This window comes from Sorex araneus, chromosome X (genome assembly GCF_027595985.1).
Source record: "Sorex araneus isolate mSorAra2 chromosome X, mSorAra2.pri, whole genome shotgun sequence".
Taxonomy (NCBI): domain Eukaryota; kingdom Metazoa; phylum Chordata; class Mammalia; order Eulipotyphla; family Soricidae; genus Sorex; species Sorex araneus.
In genome coordinates, this window is record NC_073313.1 from 228,513,000 (window position 1) to 228,539,473 (window position 26,474).

The 26,474-nt window shown below is 38.2% G+C and overlaps 2 protein-coding genes across 5 annotated transcripts in view; one reads left to right on the forward strand and one right to left on the reverse strand.

Moving 5' to 3' along the window:
* The window catches only part of SLC39A10 (solute carrier family 39 member 10), a 149,140-nt gene extending 131,035 nt beyond the window's left edge, over nt 1-18,105 (forward strand). For all 4 annotated transcript variants that reach the window (XM_055123218.1, XM_055123220.1, XM_004601235.2 and 1 more), the window contains 5 exons: nt 963-1,083; nt 3,686-4,054; nt 5,102-5,182; nt 10,065-10,255; nt 15,371-18,105. In XM_055123218.1, coding sequence (XP_054979193.1) covers nt 963-1,083; nt 3,686-4,054; nt 5,102-5,182; nt 10,065-10,255; nt 15,371-15,529 — 921 coding nt within the window. In that variant the 3' untranslated portion in view covers nt 15,530-18,105. The remainder of the gene's footprint in view (nt 1-962; nt 1,084-3,685; nt 4,055-5,101; nt 5,183-10,064; nt 10,256-15,370) is intronic.
* A 149-nt stretch (nt 18,106-18,254) lies between these two features.
* The window catches only part of DNAH7 (dynein axonemal heavy chain 7), a 270,230-nt gene continuing 262,010 nt past the window's right edge, over nt 18,255-26,474 (reverse strand). The window contains exons 63-64 of the mRNA XM_055123217.1: nt 20,982-21,085; nt 18,255-18,514 (exon numbers count right to left, since the gene is read on the reverse strand). Coding sequence (XP_054979192.1) covers nt 18,308-18,514; nt 20,982-21,085 — 311 coding nt within the window. The 3' untranslated portion in view covers nt 18,255-18,307. The remainder of the gene's footprint in view (nt 18,515-20,981; nt 21,086-26,474) is intronic.

Consider the following 26,474-nt stretch of genomic DNA (forward strand, 5'->3'; position numbering starts at 1 on the left):
TGATGCATGATTCACAGCTTGTAGGCAAAATTAATAAGAAAATGATCCACTAGAAGCAAATACCACGAGAATTTGTTGATTTCTATTTTCATACCTTTCTATACTTGATTGTTTATTCTCTTAAATTATCAAAATTAGGGTTTGGGAGGTAGCCCAAGGTAGCTAAGTGCTGAGTGCATGCTTAGCAAGCAGGGGGACTCCAGCTCAATCTCCCGCACCAGGAACCGAAAAGAAAACAAAAATTAGTACAGATTGAAACAAACTTGAAATGGAAGACTTGTCATTAATAATTACATTGGAGAAAGAATAGAGCAGTAGAAAGCCAGCCTATTTGACATAGGAAAATCTAATCAATATTGTATAGTAGTTTAATTTATTAGATGAGAAAGAAAAGTTATCTTTATTACAGAGCTGTTAGTACTAAGGTGCTTGCATACATCTCTTTATTTATTCTTCAAAACAGCATTTTGTGTCACAGGTGAGTATTCTTTTGTTCAAGACATTTAAAAAACTCATCCAAATCTCATAAGAAAGTAAACTTCAAATTTGAGTTAACTGTGTGACATGCTGGGAAATGGGATTGCATTAATAATCACAAACAAGTGATAGGAATAAACTATAGGTTTTTGAATTCCTAAGAATTTTTGAAATTTTTAGAATTCCTTACACTATTAAATATAGAAGATTACATATATTCCATACATTTCATTTGTATTGCATACTTATGCCCTGTCTTTAAAGTTTGAGGTAGGTGAATCAAACCTTGCAGTTGAACATTTGAAAATAAAAAGCCTACAAATTTAGTTGGCCCAATAAAACTTTATGTTTAATCTCTAAAACGTACTTCTCATTTTTTTCCTAAGTAATTTATTTACAAAGTTACCACTGGTTATCCCCACAGATGTGAATATCACTGAGTTGTTGTTAAAAATCTGATACTAATACCAGATTTTATTTTTCAGGGAAAACAGAAATGGTTTATGAAGCAGAGCACAGAAGAATCAGCTATTGGAAGGAAGCTTTCAGATCATAAGTTAAATAATACACCAGACGCTGACTGGCTTCAGCTGAAGCCCCTTGCTGGTAGGAAACTATTAAGTTTTGACTTAATAACAAAATTTAAAACCTGAACTATTACTTGTAAGCTATGCTTATGTTGTTTGAAATTTGTTATCTTTGTAGTTTACTTTTTATTTAGTGTCTGTATTAATTTAGGATATGATTTTTAGAGTTTTGTTAACTGCAGCTTTATTTTTATTGGAATGTAGGACCAAAGGGGAAAAAATTGAAACTGCAATTTTCATATAAAGGGTTTATGGGGCCTGAGGGTTCACAGGGGTAGGGCTCTTGCCTTGCACATGGCCCCAGCCCTGCTTCAGTCTTTAGTACTGCATATCCCTGAGTGCTACCAGGGGAGTTCCCTGAGCACAGTGCCGGGGGTATGGCCTGGGCACTGCCAAATGTGACACTCCAGAATATAATTTGGAACAAAGTAGGATTTTGATCATGTAATAAATAGCTTTTAGAAGCCCATTGTGAAGACAAACGCAGTTGGGTTTTTTTTTGTTGTTGTTTTTTTTAAAAGCTAATTGTTAATCTTTTTTTTTAAATTTATATTTTAAAAGTTTTTATTAGTGAATCTCTGTGAGGTACAATTACAGGCTTACAAACTTTGTGCTTGCATTTCAGTCATACAGTGGTTGAGTGCTCATCCCTCCACCAGGGCCCATTTTCCACCACCAGTGGTCCCAGCATCCCTCCCACCACCCCCACCCCATCCTGCCTCTGTGGCAGGGCATTCCCTTTTGCTCTCTCTCTCCTTTTAGGTGTTATGGTTTGTAGTAGAGGTATTAAGTGGCCATCATGTTCTGTCTATAGTCTACTTTTAGCCTGCATCTGCCATCTGGAATGGGCCCTCCTAGCACCCTTTACTTGGTGTTCCCTTCTCTGTCTGAGCTGCCGTTTCCCCCAGGATGCAAGGCTGGCTTCTAAGCTGTGGAGTAATCCTCCTGGTACTTCTCTCTACTGTTCTTGCCTATTAGTCTCCCATTCTTTTACTTTATATTCCACAAATGAGTGCAGTCTTCCTATGTCTGCCCCTCTCTTTCTGATTAATTTCACTTAACATGATACTTACATGTTGATCCACCTATATGCAGATTTCATGACTTCATCTTTTCTAACAGCTGCATAGTATTCCATTGTGTTTCTTTACCAAAGTTTCTTTAATTAGTTATCTGTTCTCAGGCACTCGGTTTTTTTTCCAGATTCTGGCTATTGTGAACAGTGCTGCGATGAACATGCAAGTGCAGATGTCATTTCTACTAGTTAATAATTTTTAAGGGTTTCTGACCATCATTTGATCAGTGATCCAAGTTAGAGTGATCTCAAGAGTGGTTGAATATGGAGGAAGTACAAGCTATTTAAATTTTGTTTCTGTTTTCTTTTAAAATTAGAATGGGTGAAATAGTTCCTTCTGTCCCTGTAAATTCATGAATTCATATTGTTATCTTGTAAATACTATGGTATGTCCTTTTTAATTTTCTTCACTTATTCATGATGGACTTCTAAGTTTGACAGCATCTTTGTGTTTTCCAGGTTTTTAACTCAATTTTGCTGCTTCTATTTCAGTTCCTTTCTGTTAACCACATCGAGTTCATCCTTTGAACAAATCCTACTTTGCTTTGTGTGTGTATGTGTATCATTTTTTTATTATATTTATGAGGAATTTTTTAATTGAAGTAACTTTGGTTTGCAAGACTACATTCATTTTAGGAGTGTAGTTCCTACATACCTCTTCTGAATGTATGTTGCCACATTGCATCATTCAAGAACCTTTTTCCTCTACTATAGTCTTTTTGCTCTACTTCCCTTCACCCACTTGGGTTCTGTTCACTGTTACTGTCACTGCCATTCCATTGCTCATCAATTTGCTTGAGCGGGCACCAGTAACGTCTCCATTGTGAGACTTGTTACTGTTTTTGGCATATCGAATACACCACTGGTAACTTGCCAGGCTCTGCCGTGTGGGCAAGATACTCTCGGTAGCTTGCTGGGCTTTCCGAGAGGGACCGAGGAGTCGAGCCCAGGTTGGCTGAGTGCAAGGTAAACGCCCTGTCTGCTGTGCTATCACTCCAGCCCTGGGTTCTGTTCAGCAGCATAATTCAAGGACTTGTTACCTTTTGACTTTCTCTTATTTTTTTCCAGAGTTTTATTTTTTACACACATATAGGTGAGATTATCTGCTATTTGTTTTTATTCTTCAGACTTATTTTGCTTAGCATGACCCACTCTAGCTTCTGTCCATGCTATTTAAAAAACAATTCTGTCTTTATCTGAGCAGCCTTCTGTTATCTATTTAACACCTCTTCTTTATCCACCCTTCTGACCTGGGGCAATTGGGTTGTTTCCAGATCTTGCCTATTGTAAATAGAAATGCAGTGGACATAGTTGTCTGTATATCTTTTTAAAATAATGTATTTGTGTTCTTTGGATAGATACCTTGGAATGGAATTTCTTGGTAATACAGTAGGTTAATTTTTAAAATTACTTAAAAATGGTTAATATTTATGTAGCTTAAAATGATTTACTTAAATATTTATTATGCTGCTATTCTGCTTTAGTTTAAATTAGCAGATATGGGCTCTTGTTGATAAGACCCTGTCCTTTTCTATTTTAAATAAAGGAACTGATGACTCAGTTATTTCTGAAGATAGACTGAATGAAACTGAACTGACAGATCTAGAAGCCCAACAGGAATCACCTCCTAAAAATTACCTTTGTGTGGAAGAGGAGAAAATCATGGACCATTCTCATAGTGATGGGTTACATGGCATTCATGAGCATGATCTCCATGCTGCCGCACATAACCACCATGAGGAGAGTAAAACTGTGATGAGGAAACACAATCATCAGTGGCACCACAAACACTCTCATCATTCACACGGCCCCTGTCATTCTGGGTCAGATCTGAAAGAGACGGGAATAGCCAACATAGCGTGGATGGTAATCATGGGGGATGGCATCCACAACTTCAGTGACGGGTTAGCGATTGGTAAGTCGGCACAAAACCTGCTACGTAATTTGCTGTTCTTTTGTTTTCCTTCTTCTACTGTCTCAGTAATAGTCTTCTGAACTATAATAATATATGCAAGGTTGAAATCTTGAGTTTAATAAATTATATTGCTCTGATTTGTTTTTTTCTGAAGATTTTGTTAATGTTTCATTTGAAGGAAGAAAGATATGATTCAGTGGTGGTTTTGAACATGCAAAGAAGTTTCTAATGTAATTTTTAAAAAACTTAATATTTTAGTTGAGGCATGGTCATCGCATTTAAACAGCTACCTTAATATTTTCAGATACAGTTAATGTTTGTAAGTGAGAATCAGGTTCAGTCTCGCTTTTAAAATATGTAATTTTAATTTTTGAAAAGGTAGATTTCTAAAATTCATTGTACTAAAATAAAATTTTTCTTTAGCATCTTGTTATTATAAACTGGTAGTGTGAGTTTGAGACTATTAAGTGTGATCATTATGTATTTCTTTAAGTTTTTTATTATTTTATATGGTACATATCTTTTGATATCCACAGTCAGAGAAATAGTGATCAGTGAGAAAGGAGGAACCATAATTTTGAATTCTCAGTGGCTGTCAAAGTTGAAGAATAAAAATTTTACTGGTTGATCAAATGCATTTACACATTTTGATATGAGTTCTCAAGACTATCAAAAAATAAAACTGAACACAAGCGTTTAAATATCTAACTGATATGAGAGCAAGGACAACAGCAATCATAAAGATGTATATATGTGGCTTATGTTGACTATCAAACTGTTACTCAGATTTAAGTATTGAAAACAGTTACTACCCATGCTATTATTGAATAGTAATAGAATGAATTTTTTTTTTATCAAGTAAGTTCTTCAGTTGCTAGATATCCATTGTTTCTTATTACTTGTTCAAGATGTATACTGTTTAAGTGAGTCATTCATGTTTTATGAAATTAGGTTAGGTAGGTAGAAGTGACTGTACATGTCTTTACTAATAAAAAAGGAAAAGCAGGCTGTAAGTGTTTCTTGATTTTTTTTCCTACCCTGCTGTAGGAGCAGCATTCAGTGCTGGATTAACAGGAGGAATCAGTACTTCCATAGCTGTCTTCTGTCATGAACTGCCACATGAATTAGGTAACAACCTTAACATTTTCACTATATTTCAACTGAGACATCTATCTTCAATTGTAACTGCTTCCACATTTTTGAGATATTAAAGCATAAATATGAATGATGATTGGGGCTGGAGAGATAGTATAGCCAGTACAATCCTTGCCTTAAATGTGATCCACCCAGGTTTGATCCCTGGCATCTCATATCGCCCCCGAGTACCACCAGGAGTAACTTCTCAGTGAAAACCTAAGAGTAACCCCTGAGCACTGCTGGATTTGCACACCTTCCCAAAAAATGAATGATGCCATCATATGCTATAAGATGTATGTTGTTAAAATATAAATATGTCCTTCTGAAGATTGATAAATAATTATGTCTACTCTAGAGCATAAGTTGCATATTACAACTTTTTAAAAATACCACTTCTTAATTTAAACATTAAATTTTGCTCTTCACCCACTATAGTTCTATTTCATAAACAGATTCCTTATATTTAAAAAGAATCTGTATACCACAACTTCAAAAAGAAATATTCTTATCTTACATAACAAAAATGGCTGTTAACTCACTTTGATTTTTACACAAACTTTTTATATTTTGTAAAGAATTGGGACAAAGTTTTCATACTTGGAAGGTCTCAATATTCCTCATGAGAAAAGGTTTATTTTGATGTTCAAGAAAGTGAACTGGTTGGTTGGTGAAGGCCTTTGGATCCCGGGGCTAGACCTGAGACAGGACTCAGGTGCACGCCTTGCATCTTGACCCTTGTTCAGATGGTCCCCAAAGCACCTCCAGGAATGATCTCTGAGTCTAGCTGGTGTAACCTGTCACCCTCCACCTTTCCCCCGCAAAAGATAAGAAACTGGGGTACATTCCTGGCTGAGCCGGGAAATCATATGTGGTGCCAAGTATTGAAACCAGGTCAATTCCTTGCAAGGCCTTAACCCACTGTCCCAACTCTCCGGCCCTGCACACATAGACTTTATTTGTAGGAGATGCACCCACCTGTGTGGGGGTGTGGAGAGGACAGGGCCCACTCCCAGTGATGCTCCAGCCAGCGATATGAACCTGTTTTGTGCTTGGGGGCCACCAGCACTACACCCTGTAGTATTGGGGTGTGGAGTATGCATTGCCAGGTAACATACATGCTGTCCATGAACTCACATGCTCTACCACTTTCATATACAGCTCTACGCGTACATTTGAACCCCAGGATGAGAGGGCGCAAGGATGTGACACAATGGAAACCCTTTGAGGAAATAGAAAACACTTGTTTCGTGTATGCTCTGGCATGTGACTTGGATGAAATTAATAATTATTGCAATTTCCTTCTATTTATTGCCAAACCTGTGCAGCTAAAATTTAAGTAAATTAAGATATTGCTCTGTTATAATCTGTCCAGGTTTTATTATACCACCACCCCCAAAAGTAAGGAGTATTTTAAATATATTACTTCTGTCAAATATGAGCATTTACAAAATGACTTCCTTATTCAGTTTATTTTATTCTTATTTTAAAAACTTTATTTTAAGCACTGTGGTTTATGATGCCACTAGTGGTAAGTAGGGTTTCATGCCTGATGTGGTCTCGTGCGGGACCCTCCACCACTGGCCATTTTCCCTCCCTGTTTCCCTCTCTGTGCTATAAGCTGCCGACTGAAAACAGTTCTCAGTTTTTGTTGCTTTTGGGCATTTGTGAAAAACGACTTGTTTCTTAAAAACCTGTGTGTGAGGAGAAATGAGAGGGTAATCCAGAGGAACAGAGTAATCCATTTTCTCTTCCTGGATATTATATTTCATTTTCAAGGAAATAACATTTTGATAAGTAAACATAGTCATATTATTAAGGCTTAGCTTAGAGAGGCTATAATATCATTGTCCAATTTTTCTTTCCCTCTATGTGTTGGGGTAAATAGGAATTCAGAATAAGATTTCCATAATTTGCTAAATTGTCCAGGAAAAATCAAATATTTACTGTGTAGAGTTTTACATTTGTATTCATGTATTTTAAAGGCAGAAAAATCAAGATCTTTAAAATATTGAGGGCTGGAGCGATAGCACAGCGGGTAGGGCATTCGCCTTGCATGTGGCCAACCGAGCTTCGATTCCCAGCATCCCATATGGTCCCCTGAGCACCGCCAGGATTTATTCCTGAGTGCAAAGCCAGGAGTAACTCCTGTGCATCACCAGGTGTGACCCAAAAAGCAAACAAAAAATAATAAAATATTGAATACTCACTGTATAGTGAGTATTACATTTGTATTTATATATTTTAAAGGCAAAAATAAGGAATCTTAAAATATATCCTAGTTTAAAAGTAACAGCTGATGTTAGCTGAGACCAGCACAAATATAAGCATTGTCTAACATGAATGGTTTTGGTAGGTACATCTCATTCTTTGTAGTAATGGTAACTCTTGCCTGCAAAAAAGAATATTGACTTTGCAAGAGATGAATAGATTTGCTAGTTCAGTATAAAGCCCAACAATGGGTATTTTTCTGTTTTTAATAGTTTTTATTAAGAAAGGAAGTAGAGGAAAAAGAAAAAAATGAAGATACCTTTGATAATTTTAACTCAAGATATTTCCAACCTGATATTTTTGGATGAAAAATAGATTGTAGGGGCAATTCCGGCACCATATATTTTTCCTCCAGCACTGCCAAGAGTGATCCTTGAGCAAAGGCCAGAAGTTGGCTCTGAGTCCCTCTGGGTGTGGCTTCCACAGAATCCCCCCCAATAAAGTTAGAACTACTTAGAAAAAAAAAAACTGGATCACTGTAACTTACAGAGTTACACAGTACTCATTATTAAGTTTCAGGGAACAATGTTCCGACACCAATCCCTTCATCAGTGCCCACTCCCCTCACCTTTTGCCCCTCCAGCCCCATGGAGCCTGCCTCTGTAGGCAGCCCCCCACACCATTGTCCTAGTGTTCCCTTCCCTCACTTACTCCCCACCCCACTACCCCTACCCCAGTGGCAAGCTTCCTAATTAAGACCAGTTCTCTTGCTTTCTTTGTTTTTGTTACCTTTGAGTTAAATGAAAGCTACTTAATCTTGAAATTTGCTTAATTAATTCCGTTGTTTAGTTATTTAAGGATGAAGGAAACCATCTCGCCGCAGTTCATCTCAGAGACCTTATCAAAGTTGATAGTTTGTACTGATAATTTTCTTTAAGGAGTATTAAGTAATGCTCATTTAATTTTATTTTTGAGGCTGCCATACCCAGCAGTGCTTTATTAGCATTTACTCCTCCATCTGTGCTCAGAGATTACTCCTGGTGATGTTTGAAGGACCATATGTGGTGGCAGGAATTGAACTAGGGTCAGCTACATGCAAGGAAAGGGTCATCACTCCTATAATTTTTCTCTCTATCCGGTAATGCTTCTTTCAAAAAAACCCGTAAAAGGACTTAAGGGATTTTTTTTTTTAATTTGCCAACTGCTTACTAAATGACTATACATTTGACACAGTTGTTGAATTATTGAAAATATGTTAGGAAATAGGCAAGGGATCTCTCATTAGACGAAGCTGAGAAAGGCAGGCCAGAGAGAGGAGGGAAAAGCTGCTGTATTAGACATAAATGTCTAACATGTGTCTCGTAGAGAATTGCTAATGAACAGAAGTGAAAAGATACAAGTAGAACCTATTAGATGTAATCTGGAGGCTCAAAGTTTAGCTCCATTGGTAATAATCTCTTCAGGTATATTGCCAAATAACATTGCAGTGCAATCCGTAACAGTTTGTTGAAACAGGGAGAAATAGTGTCTTACACTGATCTCTTTGTGACTTTGGCTCACTGGGTGCCTTCTCTTACAGTACAGATTAGGAACTTGTACCAGTCAGCTAACCGAGAACAGTGTGTTTTTACAGTCTTGTAAAGCCTTCTTCAGAAAAAGAAACAAGTCTCTCTGTTCTGTATAGTACCTTGTACATGCAGTGTTCAGTAATTGATTAGATAGTTGTAATTAAGACAAAAGTTTACTATTTTTAGTAAAGCTGCTTCAAGTCTATTATTTCTGGTAGCATTTTGTCCGTCTAGTCGTTTGTCTAAGCAATATTAAATCCTTTACCCCTTAGCATTAACTTTAAACATATGAATGAGTGTGGTTTCTTTAATATTTTTAGTTTTTCATAATGAAAGGGATAAAGAAGCTGTTGCATGAAGTAGGCTTATTTTTCTTTATAAAAAAAGTTTTAGGGGCAGCAGTACAACAGAGACTTTTTACTGTTGCCAACAAAAGGAGGAAAGACTACATCTTGAGGGGTTTTGTTTTTACAGTTGTGGGTTTTTTTTTTCCTTTCTGAGAAAAGTTTGTGTTTGAGGGCCAGAGAGACAGTAAAGGACTTGCCTCGTTTAAATCCCTAGCACCATATATATTCCCATTGAGTACTACCTGGGGTCACTTCTGGGCATAGAGCTAGGAAGCTCAACTAGATTGTTACATGTATTATAGTTAACAGTTATATTGTATATATTACAATTAACCTTGTTTTTTTTTTTTTGGTGTAGTCCTTCAGATTTTTAGTGTGTACATAGATTTGTATCACCATCACCACCATCACCATCATCACCATCAAGATAGGGAACATCTCATCAGCTCAGCTCAGCACACTGAGACATTCCCTATGCAGTCACACTCGTCCTCATGCTTGCCCTCTGGCCACCTCTCCATCACTGGAACTTTGTCTCTCATATAGACGGATTCTGATCTAATCTTTCAGCACCATCCCTTTGAGAGTCACCCATTTCTGCTTCTATTTAACTTTAGTTTACTAAGAAAAAAAAAAATCCAACTTAGAGATAGAAGAGTTTTTAAAGGTATATCTCTTCTTATATCATTTTAAACTTTACATTGGTTTTCTCTCAACTTAAAAAACACTCTCCTTATGTCTTAACTCTAGGTGATTTTGCAGTTCTCCTTAAAGCAGGGATGACTGTGAAGCAGGCGATTGTCTACAACCTCCTCTCTGCCATGATGGCTTACATCGGCATGCTCATAGGCACGGCGGTTGGTCAGTATGCCAACAACATCACCCTCTGGATCTTCGCCATCACCGCAGGCATGTTCCTCTATGTAGCCTTGGTGGATATGGTAAGAGACTTTAATTTGGTCATTAAATTTTGAAATAGAATGTTGTTTTCAAAAATGAGCCAGTTTTTTTTTTTTAGTGCAGTTTGAGACTATTTTAAAAAATACACTCATCTTTTTAAAAGATGAGTTATCCTAAATAATCTATTAGAGAAAGACACAAGGAGAAGAATTAATTCCTTTTTTTGCAAAGCGGTCAAGAGGCTGAAAATAGTTGACCAAATGATGCTCCTACCCAAAGGATTAATAGTAGTATTTGGAGATATTTAATAATAAAATTATTATGATTTTATAGTATCACAGTAGAAGTGGTTTATTTTGGTTGTTAACAAAATTATTTTCTCAGCTTGCTTTATAACAAACAAAATTATTGATATTTCTTTAGGTGCTTCAGTCTTCTGTAGAAAGTGATTTATAGTTTTTAAGAAATTCAAGAACTCGCTCTTGTTTCTTTCACTTAAGGTTAATGCATTTAAACTTTAATAGTTAGTTTTATTGTGATTTTACTTTTATCACAATAAATTTTGTGATTTATTTGCATAATTTTGTAATATTGCCCTGAATGGTTCTGCACTACATTTACAGAATCAGCATCTCGGTTATTTTTTGTTTTTAGCTAGATACTAGGTTTACTTTTCTTCCTAGCAGCATCTATCAGATTCAAAATGAGATAACCTAAAATTTTAATATGGAATTTATTATAAAATGTTTAGATACCAGCAAAATTAAAAGTGAGAACTACTGCTTTAGAAATGGCCATTTCCCCTCTTTTGCTCCACCTTTTATACCTCATTTTCTCTCTCCTGCTCAGTAAATATGCTGTTTCCTGAGAGGGCTGAAGCCATCAGTATTTTCTCCCACAAGTCCTGTCACTTCCACTTATCTCTTCTTACCTCTTACCTTCTTTCCTATTACTGTGCAAAAATGTTTCCACTCTAGTTTAGGCAAGCTTGTTCAAACAATTCCCTGGAGTTTACCCCCTCTTGTTTAAGCCTTTAAATTATTTTCTACAGGATTTTTTCCTCTGTTTGAACATTTGTATCAACATAAAATCTTTCTTTTAAAAAGATTCAATGTCCTTACCTCTTAGAGCAAACCACCCTTTCTGAATTAATTTCTTTTGTAACTAGTCTCTTCTTCTCTCCCTGGCTGCTCTGTTATCCACCACATTACTTGTATGCTAGTCTCTGAGCTGTCTTCATTTCAGTTGTCCTAGAGATAGTGTCTGGAAACTGAACATTTTCTTCTCTTAGAAATGCTCTCTGGTCGGTCACTTGATTTATTTTCTTTTTGGGGGTTTGGGAGTAGGGAGGCATGGGGGGGGGTGGCTACACCTGGCTGTGCTCAGGGATCACTTCTGGCAGTGCTCAGATCATCTTGCCACTTGATTTCAGAGCTTTTGGTCTTCCCAAGCATTTTGGCCCATCTTATAGGATGTAGTTAGTCTCATGATTGTAAAGTTAGGCTAATAATTCCTAAGTTTATATCTTTAACCTACACCCTTCCTGTAATGGCATCTGCTCACTTGAATGTCTAAAAGGCACTGCATGTCCACTGTGTCTAATTGGCACTGCATGCCCTGTGTGTCTAAAAGGCACTGCATGTCTAATGTGTTTAAATGGCGCTGCATGTCCATTATGTCTAAAAGGCACAGTATGTCCAGAATCCAGCTCGACATTTGCCAGTCCCACTTATGCTCCATCACAGCCTGTACAATGCTCCTACTGATAACTGAGAATTCCACTCTTCTAAGTCCCTGGGATCGAAACCCTGAGTGCCATGCTTTACTCCACTGTCTGCTGTCCCGCTTCCTTCTGGTTTGTCAGGAAGTCTTGACTCTATATCCTTATCCTTCCTTACACCCTCCCCTCCCCCCTGTACATTTAAACATCATCACTGTCTCTTCTAAAATAGTCTCTCTGCTTGCTTGCGCTACTTACCTCACCACCACACTCTAAGTACCACAGCTTGAGTGATCATCTATTAAAATCATGTATTTAAATTTGTGGGGCACTCCTGACAGTTGCATAGGGGCTGTTCCTGGCTCTGTGCTCAGGAGTGACCCTTGGCAGTGCTCAGGGGGCCATATGTCCATATGTTGGTGCCTGGGATTTATTCCAAAGTCAGCAGGATGCAAAGCAAGTACCTTAACCCCTGTACTATCCCTTCAGCCCCTAACGTGATCAATGTAAAGTGGCCCTTTTAAGATTGTGTCACATCTTTATTTTTTTAAATTCTCAATAAGTGTAAAGGCGTTCAGGTTATTATCTGGGCTGTCAGGATTTTTCATTGTCTCTGAGCATTTTATCCCCAACTCTTCTCTTGCCTCGTCCACCTCTACTCCTCCCTCAGGAGAAATCCTGCCTCAGCGTCCTGCTCCTGCTGCACTTCAGGGGAATATTTCATTGACAGGCATTCTCCTGGCTTGCTCTTTTTCTGAGGCATCCTAAAGTTTCTGTTTAAACCAAGACTTTCATATCCTCTATCCTTCTGCTTTTCCTATTTCTCTCCTCTGCCTGTTAAACACTGCCTTTTTTTTTCTTAATGTGTTGTGTGTCTCACTGGAAAAGCAGGCACTGGTCACATTTTGCTTAGTGATGCATCTGAGGGTCACAGTGAGTACTTAATGATGAATAAACCAATTCTTATTAAGGAACAAAGATGTAAAAAGAAAGAGTCCTGAGGAATTTGTAGTTAATGAAGAAGAAAGGGAGTCACTGACTGACTATAGTTCTTTGACCGGTGTTGGGGTAGAGAGGTGTGTTTGTGGAACGTTAGAGAGGCTGAATAATACTTGAGGAGTGGAATTTGCTTTTTCTGAAATAGGAAATATGACCTAAGTCATAAAGGAGGTAGCAGAAACAGAGTTTATTAGAAGCAAGAGGAGAAAGGGCACATGAAGAAAAGCAGAATGAGAAGGAAGTGATATTTTCTTGTTCAGTGAATCTGCTCCTAGGACTGTATATTCTAAAGATCTAACTTCAAGGTATTTCTATAGAACAAGGAAACTAGGGCCAGAGAGATAGCACTGCAGGGAAGGCCTTGCAAGTGACCACTCTGGATTTGATCCCTGTTGCCCACCAACACGCAAAACAAAACAAAAGGAAATAGCAAGGGGAGGAAAGATGTAATAAAATAGTCTTCTTAGTAGGGCTGTAAGTAAGACGTTCCTCTTTTCAGTCTTGAGTCAGGCATTTGAACACTTTTTGTAGTGCCAGATAGGAAGGATTTAGGTTTTGTGAGCTATATTATAGTCTACAGCACAATTGCTAAGTTTGTTTTTAGTGGTTTCAGCCTCCTACTTAACTCCAGACACTCCATTAGCCATTGTACATAACTGCCATAGACGTTTTGGCAGAATTGATAACCAGCATGAAGTAGTTCTTAAATAGAACCCTCAGGAGATTATTAAACATACTGTAGCACTGTAATTGTACTCATTTAATAATGAATAAGAGTGTTTCCTCCTAGGCAGGCAATATATGCTTAACACTCCATTCCTCCTCCTTAATCCCCAAAGCCCCAAGATACCATTCGAAGAAAAGTTTAGCTTTATCTTCTGAGAGTAACTTACAGTTTTATCATCTAATAGGGTAATTTACCAATGTTATCTTTATTTATATGTATAATGCATGCTTAAATTGTTTTCCAAAAAGTGAAAATTAAGTAGTATTACTTTCACAATTTTGATTAGGTTTAGATGAAAAGAGCTTATGCTTATATCTTTGAAATTGTTTTACTTACTTGTATAAATTAAAGGCTTAGGTTTTATAGTTTGAACTATAGATTATTCTCAAGTATAATGCTATATGTTTAAGAAATTGGACTATTAAGTTTTGATATTAATATCATAACAGATAGTAGAAATCCTCAAAATTTAAAATTTCATCACTGTTAGGAGTACACAGCAGAGCCTGGCAGGCTACCCATGGCGTACTCGATATGCCAAAAACAGTAGCAACGATGGTTCTCATTCCCCTGATCCTGAAAGAGCCCCCAATACGCCATCGGGCTACACTAGCACGCGACAGGGACAAATGGAGATGTTACTGGCACATGCTCAAGCAAATCGATGAACAGCGGGATGATAGTGATACAGTGCTAACAGTGTTAGGAGTACAGTGCAGACTGGAGAATAGTACACAAGGGGATAAGGAACATGCATCATATGCAACTGACCAGCATCACATGGTCCCCTGAGCATCACTATGCGTAGCCCTGGTCACTGCTGACATGAACCCAGTGTCCCCAGCACTGCAGGGCAGGGCCTCACATTGAACAGCTAAACCAGGTGGCTGAGATTGGCAGGTATGGCTCCCAGGCTCCCTTATCACCACTTGGGAAACCCACACCCCCAAATAATAGAATGCCCTGTGCAGGTGGTGTGTGCACTGGTCATAGTTTGAGAGCTGGCTTTCATGAAATATTTTATGTACCTACATTTGGATAAAATAATAATTTACGTGCATAGAGATGCCAATTTGGAGTTGTCTATAACTATCATTGTTTTAATATGCAGTTGGAAATAACAATTTCAAATGGAAAGAAAATGATGAAATTAGACTGTTGTATGAATAAGGTATATGCAAAAGGAATCTTTTTCAGTGAGCTTAAGTGAATAGATATTGTGGCATTCTTTTTGAAACTTCCATTGGCAATGAATGCCAGAATTGGTGGTCAGTGGACAGTAACTTTCATGAAATAACACAAATATATGGAGTTGGGAGAGGGGGAACAAGAAAAGAGATTATTTATTTATTGGCTTCTTTGGGTCACACCCAGCGATGCACAAGGGTTACTTCTAGCTTTGTACTCAGGAATTACTCCTGGCGGTGCTCTGGGGACCATATGGGATACTGGAAATTGAATCCAGGTTGGCCATATTCAAGGCAAATACCCTACCTGCTCCAGCCCCAGAGAAAAGAGATTTAGTATTGACTTCCTTGATAACCAGAGTTTAAATGGTCTTTCCCAGTGTTAAAAATGTATATAGCTTTATGTTTGATCAATTAATGACTTCACTTACAATTATGCTTTAATCACTAGATAGGAAAACATTAAAAATATTTTAAGCAGAATATTACACAAAAATTGCTTGTTAATATTTTTTTTTTCCAGCTCCCAGAAATGCTGCATGGTGATGGTGACAATGAAGAGCATGGCTTCTGTCCAGTGGGGCAGTTCATTCTTCAGAATTTAGGGTTGCTCTTTGGATTTGCCATCATGCTGGTGATTGCCCTCTTTGAAGACAAAATTGTATTTGACCTCCAGTTTTAACCATTCCCAGTAACCACAGTTGCTTATGAGGATGTTACCATGCAGCTTTGCAGCTCTTCTTGTACTGTATGCACATTGCTCAAAGAAAAGTCAGTGGCTTGCACTACTTACAAGTTCCATAAATTTGAGCCTAACCACTAAAGACTGGTGCTCAGTACTGTTTTCCCTGCACGAAGGGAGCTTTTAAAAACATAAAACTTGTGATTAAGGAAGGAGAAAATGGGACTTTACGAACCAATGGTGATGTAGGTTTGATTAAGACTTTGTAAAAAATAATCATATAAAACACTAAAGTAGTCTCTTATTGATAGAAACTTCTGTGGCTATGCAGAAATAGAAATGGAACCAAAAATCACTTAAACTTTAAAAATATTTTAAATGGACTTTGGGCAGATTTTTCTTTGTGCCGAAAAATGAATTGTATGGTCCTTTAATTCAGCTGTGTACATACGAATGGTAATAGGGATCAATTTGACACCGCTTTGGAACTGCATAAAGTAGAGGCTAGAAGCTAGAGGAGGAAAGGTCAGGCTGCATAGAGTATGAATTTAGCATTGGGAAAAGCCCTTATTCTTGAATCTAGAGTTACTATTTTTGTATATATTTGCATAGTGTTTAAACTTGCAGCCTAAACTACTGAAATTTGTGATTGTATGTTTGTGTGAGCTTCAATTTAATGGAAGATTCATAATGGTTCTTTGTATTAATATTATACTTGGTGTTTGGGTTTTTGTTTTTATTTCAGACTTTAATTTTGTTTTTGTTTTGGGTGTTTTGGTGGGCTAGGGGACTGAAGCATGTGGTAAAATATTTTTATGTTAAAATTGTAACCCTCTATGAAATATCAGCGCAATGAAGAACCCAGACATGGTTTAATGGTTTTCCTACTTTAACAGTACTAACTAGTTATTTGGAAAATTTAAGTTCTAAATGTATGCATTGCTTTACCAGTGTAGCATTGGAACCACGAGCACAGTGTGGCTGGCAATGAGGGTAATGCAGAAAATTTCAAGTTTACCATGTCCACAGTTTGTCTGAGTCTCAGTACAGGTGACTACAAGGAGAATCTCCACTGATATATGGCTATCATGGTACCAGGTGAAGATGTATTTAAAGAACGCAGCTGAAATCACTTGCTCATTTTGTGCCAAGATATGCTGTTGGTGCCTGGTAGGGATTAGTCTTTTTTAGATGCCCTGTTCTCTTACCATAATTGTGAATGATTTGTGAGAAGTGCAAGCCATGTTTATCCTGAATTTTGACCTAATAATTTGTAGTACTAGTCATATGCATGTAGCTTTCTGTTTACATCTTGTGCCACATGGTTTTCATTTATGCCAGGTAAAATGTGGTTTTGAACTCTGTGCAGGCAGCCTTGTTTTAATCTGCTTGGCAACCAGTGTAGCTGCTTTAAAAATCTTACTGTTCAAATATTTAAGAGCCAAACTTTTTCCATTCCATTTATACTCCATTCATCGAGTCATCTTCCTTTCCCTAATTTCTTTTCTCTAGCTTCATGAACTTTAAAAAACAACAACCACCCCTTCCACCCGCAAACCAAACTGTTGATTGAGAACAGCACATGCATTCATGCCAATGTGGTTTTTTCCCCCTAATTTATGCCTGAGTTTTAAAACATTTTTGGCTTTGGGGGTCTCTCCAAAAGAGTTTTATACATAGATTATTTATGACATTGGGCACTGAATTAGGACAGTCCTCATCTCATTGCTTGGCCCTTCAAGCAACCTAGCTAAAAGGTGCTGTTATTTTATTTAGTACTGCCAACTTCAAGTGATTCAGATATCTTGCTTTCTGAAACAAGATATATTTATAGTTACATTTTGGGGGTTTTATACCCAAGGAAGATTCTTCATTCCAGCATTAAATCTGTTTAATTTTAAAACTTTTATGAAAAGCAACAGCTGGAGTATATTCCCAGTCTTAAATGCCTGATTTAAAGCAAATAGGTTATGCTGAGATATATAAAATTTTATATTCTCTCAAAAACGGTCTTTATTTCCTAGATTCAACCATCTAAGAGACTATAACAGTTGCTGCTAGTATTTTGTTAGGGTTCCACCAGTATTTAGTTTTCACATCATTCTAATGTATAGTTTCAAGTCTTAATAGACAATCTGAATTCCACTACATTTCTGTTTGGCTCCAACATTCCATTTAACTTGACCAGTCTAATTTAACATGTGTTTGTTGGAGGTCATTAACGTTACTTGTACAATGCTGTCACTGTGTGACATCCATATGAATTTTGGTGTATATCACATTGCATTCAATCAGCTGTGATTATGCTTAGAAATACTATAGTAACTAGATGCAGTGTGAATTTTTTCCATTAACAGTAAGTCAGTGGCTTAAATGTGATTATGGTCCTGCAAGGTGATACTTGCTAAAATATCTAAACTTTTTTTTTTGTTGTAACTGAATCATTTTTTTAAAATTTATAAAGCTGGAAATGATCAAATGCTGTTTTTTTCATTGTCAACAGTGGTGTGTCATTTTATGTACGTTCCTAATACTTATGGAACTCTCCCAAAATAAAGTTCTTCAAAAAGAGCAAATATATTAGTTGTGTTTTCTTTAGTCTGTATTTCAGAACATTTTTTAACACTTACAGTATGAGTAATTTTCAAAACATAGGCTGCATTTTCACATCATTTAATTTATAATTTTAGTAAAAATTACTACACAAAAGAAGTTGTTTTTAGAAGTCTTTTTCCTGCTCAGCTATCTAGAACAGGGAAATGATAATATATCTTCTAATTATGAATTAAGTTGGCATAATAATGCTACACCCCGTCCAATCCAGTGCTCTGGGGGTTGGTCTGAGGGAAGAGTCATGGCAATTACAAAATTTGTAGAATGTCCAGTGGTGGATAGTGTTCCTCTTCGCTCACTTGTCTTGTATAATGGAGCAACATAACTTGGTCGTTCTGGTATATCTACCTTCTTACAGGGCTTTAGCCACATCTGAAAAGAAGAGTATTGAAATGTAAGTCAAGCTGAGTAAAATGTATTATCTAAATTTAATATCATTATATTTTTTCTGAAAATTTCTGTGTTCCAAATAAAGATTTTTATAAACAGTGCTATCACTGCCCAGAAAGTTCTTGTTGTTCAGGCCTCTCCCAGCAGTACTTGGGGGACTGCACAGTGCTGGGAATCTCATTCAGACATCACAGCAGGGCGAGTGTGCTATCTCTGCTCTCATCCATGGCCTATATGTATTTCAAATAAATAAATGAATAAAAATTAAGAGCACAGAATTCTTTAGAACCACTTTAAAAACTAAGGGGGGGAGGAGTTATTTTCACCAAATTTAGCATAGGTATATTACCCCATGTATTCATCACTTTTCTACCATTATTTACCTGGGAACATTTATTAAAAAGTCAGATATTCTTTTCACTGGAGAGACCTGCCACGGTTGATACTTAAAAAATATTATTTCCTTATTAACTGAAGGCTAGACCCCAAATTTCTGTCAATTGTTGTATAAATGGATCACCTTGTTCTAAGTGATCATTTTAAAGGGGTTGTTATGTTTATTGTATTATCTGTTTGCAATGTATTTCTTTGTCTAACAATATTGGAATATATTTAGTAAAACTTGTAATTTCTAAGAATAAAGAACATACTATGGTAGTATTGAAGAAGTATTTTGCTTTAGAATTGAACTGAAAAGTTTTCTCTGTGTAATAACAGCCCTTTGGAGGCTATGAGTTTGTGATAACAGCCCTTTGGTGGAAAAGCCTCAGAACACGCTTTTTGCTTTTTCCACGTTTTCCAGACAAAACACAAGTATTTAGGTGTTAATCGGCATCAGCAGCATCATCTCGTTGATTGTCGAATTTCTGGAGTGGTCTCAGTAATGTCTCCATTCATCCTAGCCCTGGGATTTTAGCAGCCTCTCTTTACTCATCCTTCCCAACAATGCTGTATTGGAGGCTCTTTTAGGGTCAGGGGAATGAGACCCAGCATTGTTACTGGTTTTGGCATATGAATACACCATGGGGAGTTTGCAAGGCTCTCCCTTGTGGGCAGGAAACTCTCTGTAGCTTGTCAGGTTCTCCCAGAGGGAGAAGTAGGTAATAAGGTGCTAAAGGATGCTAATCTATTTAATCTATTTCTACATTATTGTGGAATCTAGATTATTCTACAGCAGTTTTTCAGACTGCAGTATAATGAGTCACTACGCTCAAGCTGATATATTTCATTTTGAACAGAGTGGAAATTCCTAAAGAATTTTACTTTGGAGAATCATCCACTTACAATTAAGTTCCATCATTGGCTGCTCAATTCACTGCAAGCCAATGAGGCTTTTTTTTTAGAGGAAAAAAAAAACCTAAACGTGATTCCAGTTAGTTCCTAAATTACTTAACATTTGCCTATGTGACTTCAATTTGGATCTCCCAACTTTCTGTGCTGATGTTGTTTTAGTACAGATGTTAGATACAATAGGTTTCACGCATTTGTCCATGAGCCTTTCTGTGCCTGTGACAGCTGCTCTGAAAGGGATTCTTGTTGAAGCAGAATTTATGTCAACCCCATATCATAGCATCCAGGCTTATGCTTCAAAGAAGTGTGAAAAGTTTTTTCATGGCATACTAATCGACTGGAACTTAATACTGTGTAGCTTAATCACTCACGCATGCTGAAGATCAGTACCTAAGAAACATGGTGTTGTTTTTTTTTATAGTAAGATGTGAGTTTCTTATTGTTAGGTCAAGGGGTGTGTGTGTGTGTGTGTGTGTGTGTGTGTGTGTGTGTGTGTGGTGTGTGTAAAAATCCTAAAATCAATCCACTGAGTTTGTGATCATTTGTGGGAATGTCCAAGCAGCAACAAATAAAATAACGCAAGTCACTGGGCAAGTACATGCCCAGCTGAGGTTGAACTTGGTGAAATTTGTCTCCTTGTTTTAGTTTTCAGAGCATAAAAGTTCCCTTTTCACAGCCAAGTGTGAAATTCCTCACCTTTTTTTGTGTGTGGTAGAGGTAATTTTGTCATTTAAAATGCGCCCTAAGTGTACAATGGGTCTTATGGGAAAAACATACTTATAACTTTTTACCAAGCATGAGTTACAGTGTTTTCTGGTCATAAATTCAATATTAATAACTATACATAATAAAGAAGTCTAAATAAAAACTATGAGTAGGGCACATTTATGTATTGACCAGTTAAAAATATGATAATAGAGTCTGGGGAGATGATAATTCATGGTGCCGGAACGTAGATTTCTGTGGCACTGCATGGTTCCTAAACACTGCAGTGAACGGCCCCTGAACTTGACTGGGTGTGGCTCTAAAACTAAATAAATGTGACCAGTCCCTTAATTGGCAACTTTTTAAAATAATCACTGGGAATAATAAGAATTAATGTGTGCATGGTTGTGAAATGGCCCCACGCCAAGGTATTTATCATTAGTTAAATACTAACCACAGGCACCGTATCATAAAGAATTTTGGGATATGATTCTCCAAGTTTTCTTATCTTTCTATTCCAGGAAGCTCCATCCAGAAATAGTCCATGAATAAAAACACCTAAATGCAAAAGTAACAGGTTAATACAACACTTAGAGGTATATCTTATTTGATCTGAAATTTCTGAATCTGAAATTCCTACTGGATATAAGGCAAATGATGCCGGGTCAGCAGCTAAATGAAGGCTTGTTCTGAATAGAAGTAGTATTCTGAGTACTTGGTCTTAATATCCATATTTTAAGAATATTTTCTGCTTAGTCAAAATAATTCAATAGCAAAATTGGGTGGAGAAGATGAAAGGCCTTTGAAATTGTGTATGGAAAGTTGCTGGTTCATGTGAACATGATCAGATTTATATTTTCAGTTGACTAATGACTCATGGTAGAGGCTAGGAGATCTGCAAGAAAGGTCTTACTATATTATGGGATCCACTAGAATCGAGGCTGCATGCAAACAATGTCCTAAGTTAATTTCCTTTTGTTCTAACACCCTCCCCTTAGTCTGTGTGGGGTACACACAAATGCACTCTAGAACACAATATCATACACTAATAGCTGTAGTAGAACACAAGTTAGGCAATGTGTTAAACCTGACCGATGTTTATAGCTGGTCATGCTTCTAAGGTCTTATTAACTGTAACTATCTGCACATGATAACCATTGAGCAAATATGATGGGAATCGATGTAAAACTTGAACCAAAATTTGCAATGTGACTTTAAGCAATTCATTTTATTTTAGAGCTGTTAGACTGAGAATACTGGAAAACGTTTGTGAAAAACAATGTATTTTTCTACCGTGTTTTCAAATTAGTTAATATTGGTAAAAGCTCGGGGGTTAGAGAAATAGTATAGTAGAGAAGGCCTTTCATGCAGAGAACCTGGGTTCAGTGCCAGCCCCATATGATCCCCTGGTGCTGCCAGGAGCAATCCCTAAGGGAGTCAGAAATAAGCCCACCCTCCCCCTCAAAGATACTTGGTGACAACACTGTGAATTAGGACACTGAGAATCAACTTGGGCAATGCTGGCCTAAGGATTTTTTGCAATGTGTTTCTATTTCCACTATGGGAGCCATTGGCTGTTGCACATCTGAAAAATGGTTAGTTTGACTAAGGGACTTGACTTTATGCATAATTTTACGTAGAGTTAAATTGTAAAAGCCACATGTGGATGGAAGTTGGGGGTGGAGGTTGGAAGTTGAAAATTCAGGGGAAGATCATTACAACCATTCTTTTCATCCTTAGTCAAACCAAGAGAGCAGAGAAAGGGTCGTTTCTCATTAATGGTGAAAAGAATAGTTGGAATAAAATATCTGCTATACTATTTGACAAATAAGTTGCCCAATAACTCCCTAAGTAGTCCTCTGATACCACTGAATTGCAACGCGTCTTCAGCCGGGGGCTGTGGGAAGGAAGGGCCTCCCTGAGAGGGTAAATGAAAGGCCACAGGCAGCTCTGCTGGTGGCAGGCCAGAGAGGAAAGCAGGAGGGGACCGAACTGGGGGACAGGTCCTGAGAGTGGCATCACACCCTGGCCACACCTCACTTGTAAGCCTAGTGTATCTCTGGCTCTGGTTAGTCTCACCTGAGAAAAAGAACACGGGAGGGTAAACACAAAAGGATTTCAACACCTAAAGGAAAGTGGCAAAGACAAAGTTCCTCCAATCCAACAATTTCGTTACCGTCTTTAAATTTTTAATTATTGTTATTTTAAATTTAGCTAATCTGGGGTGGGGTACAGGGCTCCCAAGTGGTGCTCAGAAGCTCCAGGGCCGTCATGGAGATTCTCAGCTGCCAGCTGTCCAAATGCAATGGATGAGGATATGGTGTTCAGACCCTGTGGTACCAGGGAGCACCAGGGCCACACCCAGAGGTGCTGGTGTTGGGGAGTGGGCCATTTGGTGCTGAGGAACAAACCGGTTTTGGTGCATGCAAGGCCTGCGACCTACCCCCTGTAATGTCTCTCCAGCCCTCAACCCAAGTAAGTATGATGAGAATATTTAAGTGTGTTTTCGTTAAAGTAAATGAGATGCTTAGGGAAGATACAAGTTAGAAAATGACAGAGGTGTGGACGGAGTCAGACTCTGGGTCACACTTTTTCTACTAGAGCTGTGGCTAGCACACTGTCAGATACAGCTGCAGCTAGTTTATTCAGTTCCTCTCTTGAGGAACTACTATTTTCTGCCCTCCACTCCCAGGGTAGGGTTGGTTTGAGGTCACACCAAGCTGTACTGAGCATTTACTACTGGCTCTGTGCTCAGGGATCACCTAGCAGACTTGAGGGACCATACAGGGTGTTGGGACTCAAACCTAGGTTGGCTGTGTACAAGGCAAGTACCCTGCCTGCTCTTCTATCTCTTCGCTCCCTCTGCTTTTCTTATTACTATATAGCGCTCTCCACTGGGCACATAGGAATCACACAGAGCTCCCAGAAATCTGGATAAGACGAATCTTTTTTTTTTTTCTTTTTGGGTCACACCCGGCTATGCACAGGGGTTACTCCTGGCTCTGCACTCAGAAATTACCCCTGGCAGTGCTCAGGGGACCATATAGGATGCTGGGAATCGAACCCAGGTCGGCCGCATGCAAGGCAAATGCCCTACCCACTATGCTATTGCTCCAGCCCCTGGATAAGACAAATCTTTAAAATATGCAGAGTGAGGACAGAAAGAGATTTCACTGGGCTGAGTGCTTTGAATGCAAGAGATCTGGGTTCAATTTCCAGCACTATATTGGAACCAAACCATTACCAGGATCAGCTCCTGAGCACTGAGCCAAAAGTGACCTCTGAGGCTTGCCTGGTGTATCCCACAAGCCAAAATCAAACTAATGCAGGGTGTATAGTGCAAAATCTAATTTACAGGGCTATAAAGCAACCCTTTTGGCACATTTTTATTTGGGTAAATAAACAGACTTATTTATTTGCCACTGAACCGAAAAAGAACATACAAATGCAAATCAAAATAAGAATAACATATCATCTTACACAAGTAAGAATGACATAATCACAGAAACACTGGAAATAACTAGTTGTTAGCAGGGATATGGGCAAAAAGAAACCACATTCACTGTGGGTGATTGTTCTCTGGTTCAGCATCTATGGAAAGCAATACAGAAATTCTTCAAAAAAGGAAGAGTAGAGAGCCAAAGAGATAGTACAGTGGGTAGCCTCTTGCCTTGCATGGCCAACCTGACCTTGATCTACGTCATCCCATATAGTTCCCTGAGCTCTGCCAGAAGTGATCATTGAATGCAGAGCCAGGAGTAATCCCTGAGCAAAGCCAGGTATGGCCCCAACACCAAAACTAAGAAATAAAAGTTAAAATACATTTTTTGGCTTTTGGGGGCCTCCCTCACATTGCTCAGGGGTTACTCCTGACTCTGCACTCAGAAATCACTCCTGGCAATACTCAGGGGACCATGTGGGATGCCAGGAATCGAACCTGGGTCACCCGCATGCAAGGCAGATGCCCTCCCGCTAATGCCATTGCTCTGGCCCAAAAGTTAAAATAATTTTTAAGGGTCAAGAGAGATAGTACAGTGGGTAGGGCACTTGCCTTGCATGCAGCCACCCCAGGTTCAATCCCCAGCATATGGTCCCCATATGGTCTACCAAACACTATCAGGAATAACTCTTGAATGCAGAGCCAGGAGTAACCCCTAAGCATTGCAAGGTGTGCCTCCCTATAAAAAAAAAAAAAAGTAAAACAATATCACTCAGTGTTTTCCCTTCTTGGAATCTACCTTGAGAACACAAAAATGTTAACTCAGAAAGATTTCTGCACACCAATATTCATTGCATCACTAAGTCTAACAGCTAGCACATGGAAACAACCTAAAACAATAGATGAATGGGATAAAATAATTGCAATATCTAAACACAGTGGAGCATGATGCATCCATAGGAAAGATGAAAGCATGCAGAGTTTGCTGCAATTAAACTGAAGGGCAGCAAGTGAAGTCAGAGGGAGAAGGAAATACTAGCTGATCTGTTATCAGTGGAATAGAAGAATACAAACTAAAGAATACATAGTATAAAATGATAAATCCTTAGCCCTGGATTATAGAAGTGAGAATAGCAATTATGGGAGGGAGTGGTGGAAGGCGGACTGGGAGGAACAAAAGGATGTTGGGTCTTGGGCACTTCAATGGTGTGGTCCCATTACTGCACATCTATACCCTGAGTATCAACACTGTCATCACCATATTACCTACCTCTAATTAATAATTACAAAAAAACAAACCCAGCCTCAGGAAAATTAGAAATTTGAGAAATAAAGTGTTTCCAAACTTCTGCCTCTACCAAAATACTTAGTGTGCCAAGAGAAAGCTGAGCATGAGAGCAGATGGCCTGGAGTTGGGCTCAGAGAAGTCCAGTGCTAGCTGAACGAGCTTGGGCAAGTAATTAGACCTTTTGAAGTGAAGCCTTAGTTTTCGCTGTTGCACAATGTTGACGGGGACTGTATCTGAGCATGTGCATCGTGAAGTTCCACTGTGGATGAAGGGAGGGCCAGGCAGTTCCAGGAAGCTATGAGTGGTACAAAACACCTAGCCCGCCTTTGGTTTATTTATTTTTTACCAACTTAAATCCTCATTTCCCATCTGCCCAGACAGTTAATTTGATTCTAAGTATTCTTATAAAACATTATAAAACATCACTAGTCTATAATTTGACTCAGGAAGATGTGGAACCTCAAACTTAGATTTTTGTGGTATCTTTTATGACCAGTAAGAGTGAGCCGTAGAGAAAAGTTATTTTTATAAAGATCTATATAAGTAAAGAAACAATAAACAGCATTTACCAACCAATGTGACATATGGTCCCCTGAGTATCCTTAGGATATTCCAAGGGGCCCATGGGTGGAAATCATGTATATGGCCTGGGCAGGTCGTAAGCCATGATGCTAGACTTGGGGGCCACAGAGGAAAGTGAGGAGTGAAAAAAAAAAAAACCCAGAAGTGATTGTGGAAAGAAGACAGCTGGGAGAAGGTTTGGAAACATTCAAGTAAACTTGGCAGAAACTGTCAAAATCCTTCCAGGTATTCAGGAATCTGCCTGTTGTGAGTGTAAGGAAGAAAAGAATTTGGAACAGCCAGACGGGTTAGGTGTCTATGGCTAAGGGAAAAAAAAGATTATTTTCAGTTTTCTGTGCCACACCTTGCAGTGCCCAGGACTTACTCCTGGCTCTGTGCTTAGGGGTTACTGCCAGCAATGCTCAGGGGACCATTATGTGGTGCCAAGATTCAAACAAGTGTCAGTCACAGTATCTCTAGTCCATAACATGATTAGGTTTAAAATATCACTAAATCTAGTGATCTTTTCCTCTTATATTGTTCTTAAAGGCATGTCTACAGTCAAACTGTTTAAGCACTTAGAAAGATTGCAATAAATAGTTTAAAAGGTTAAATTTAAAAAGATGAATAGATAGCAGATTTAAACAATGCGATTTCTG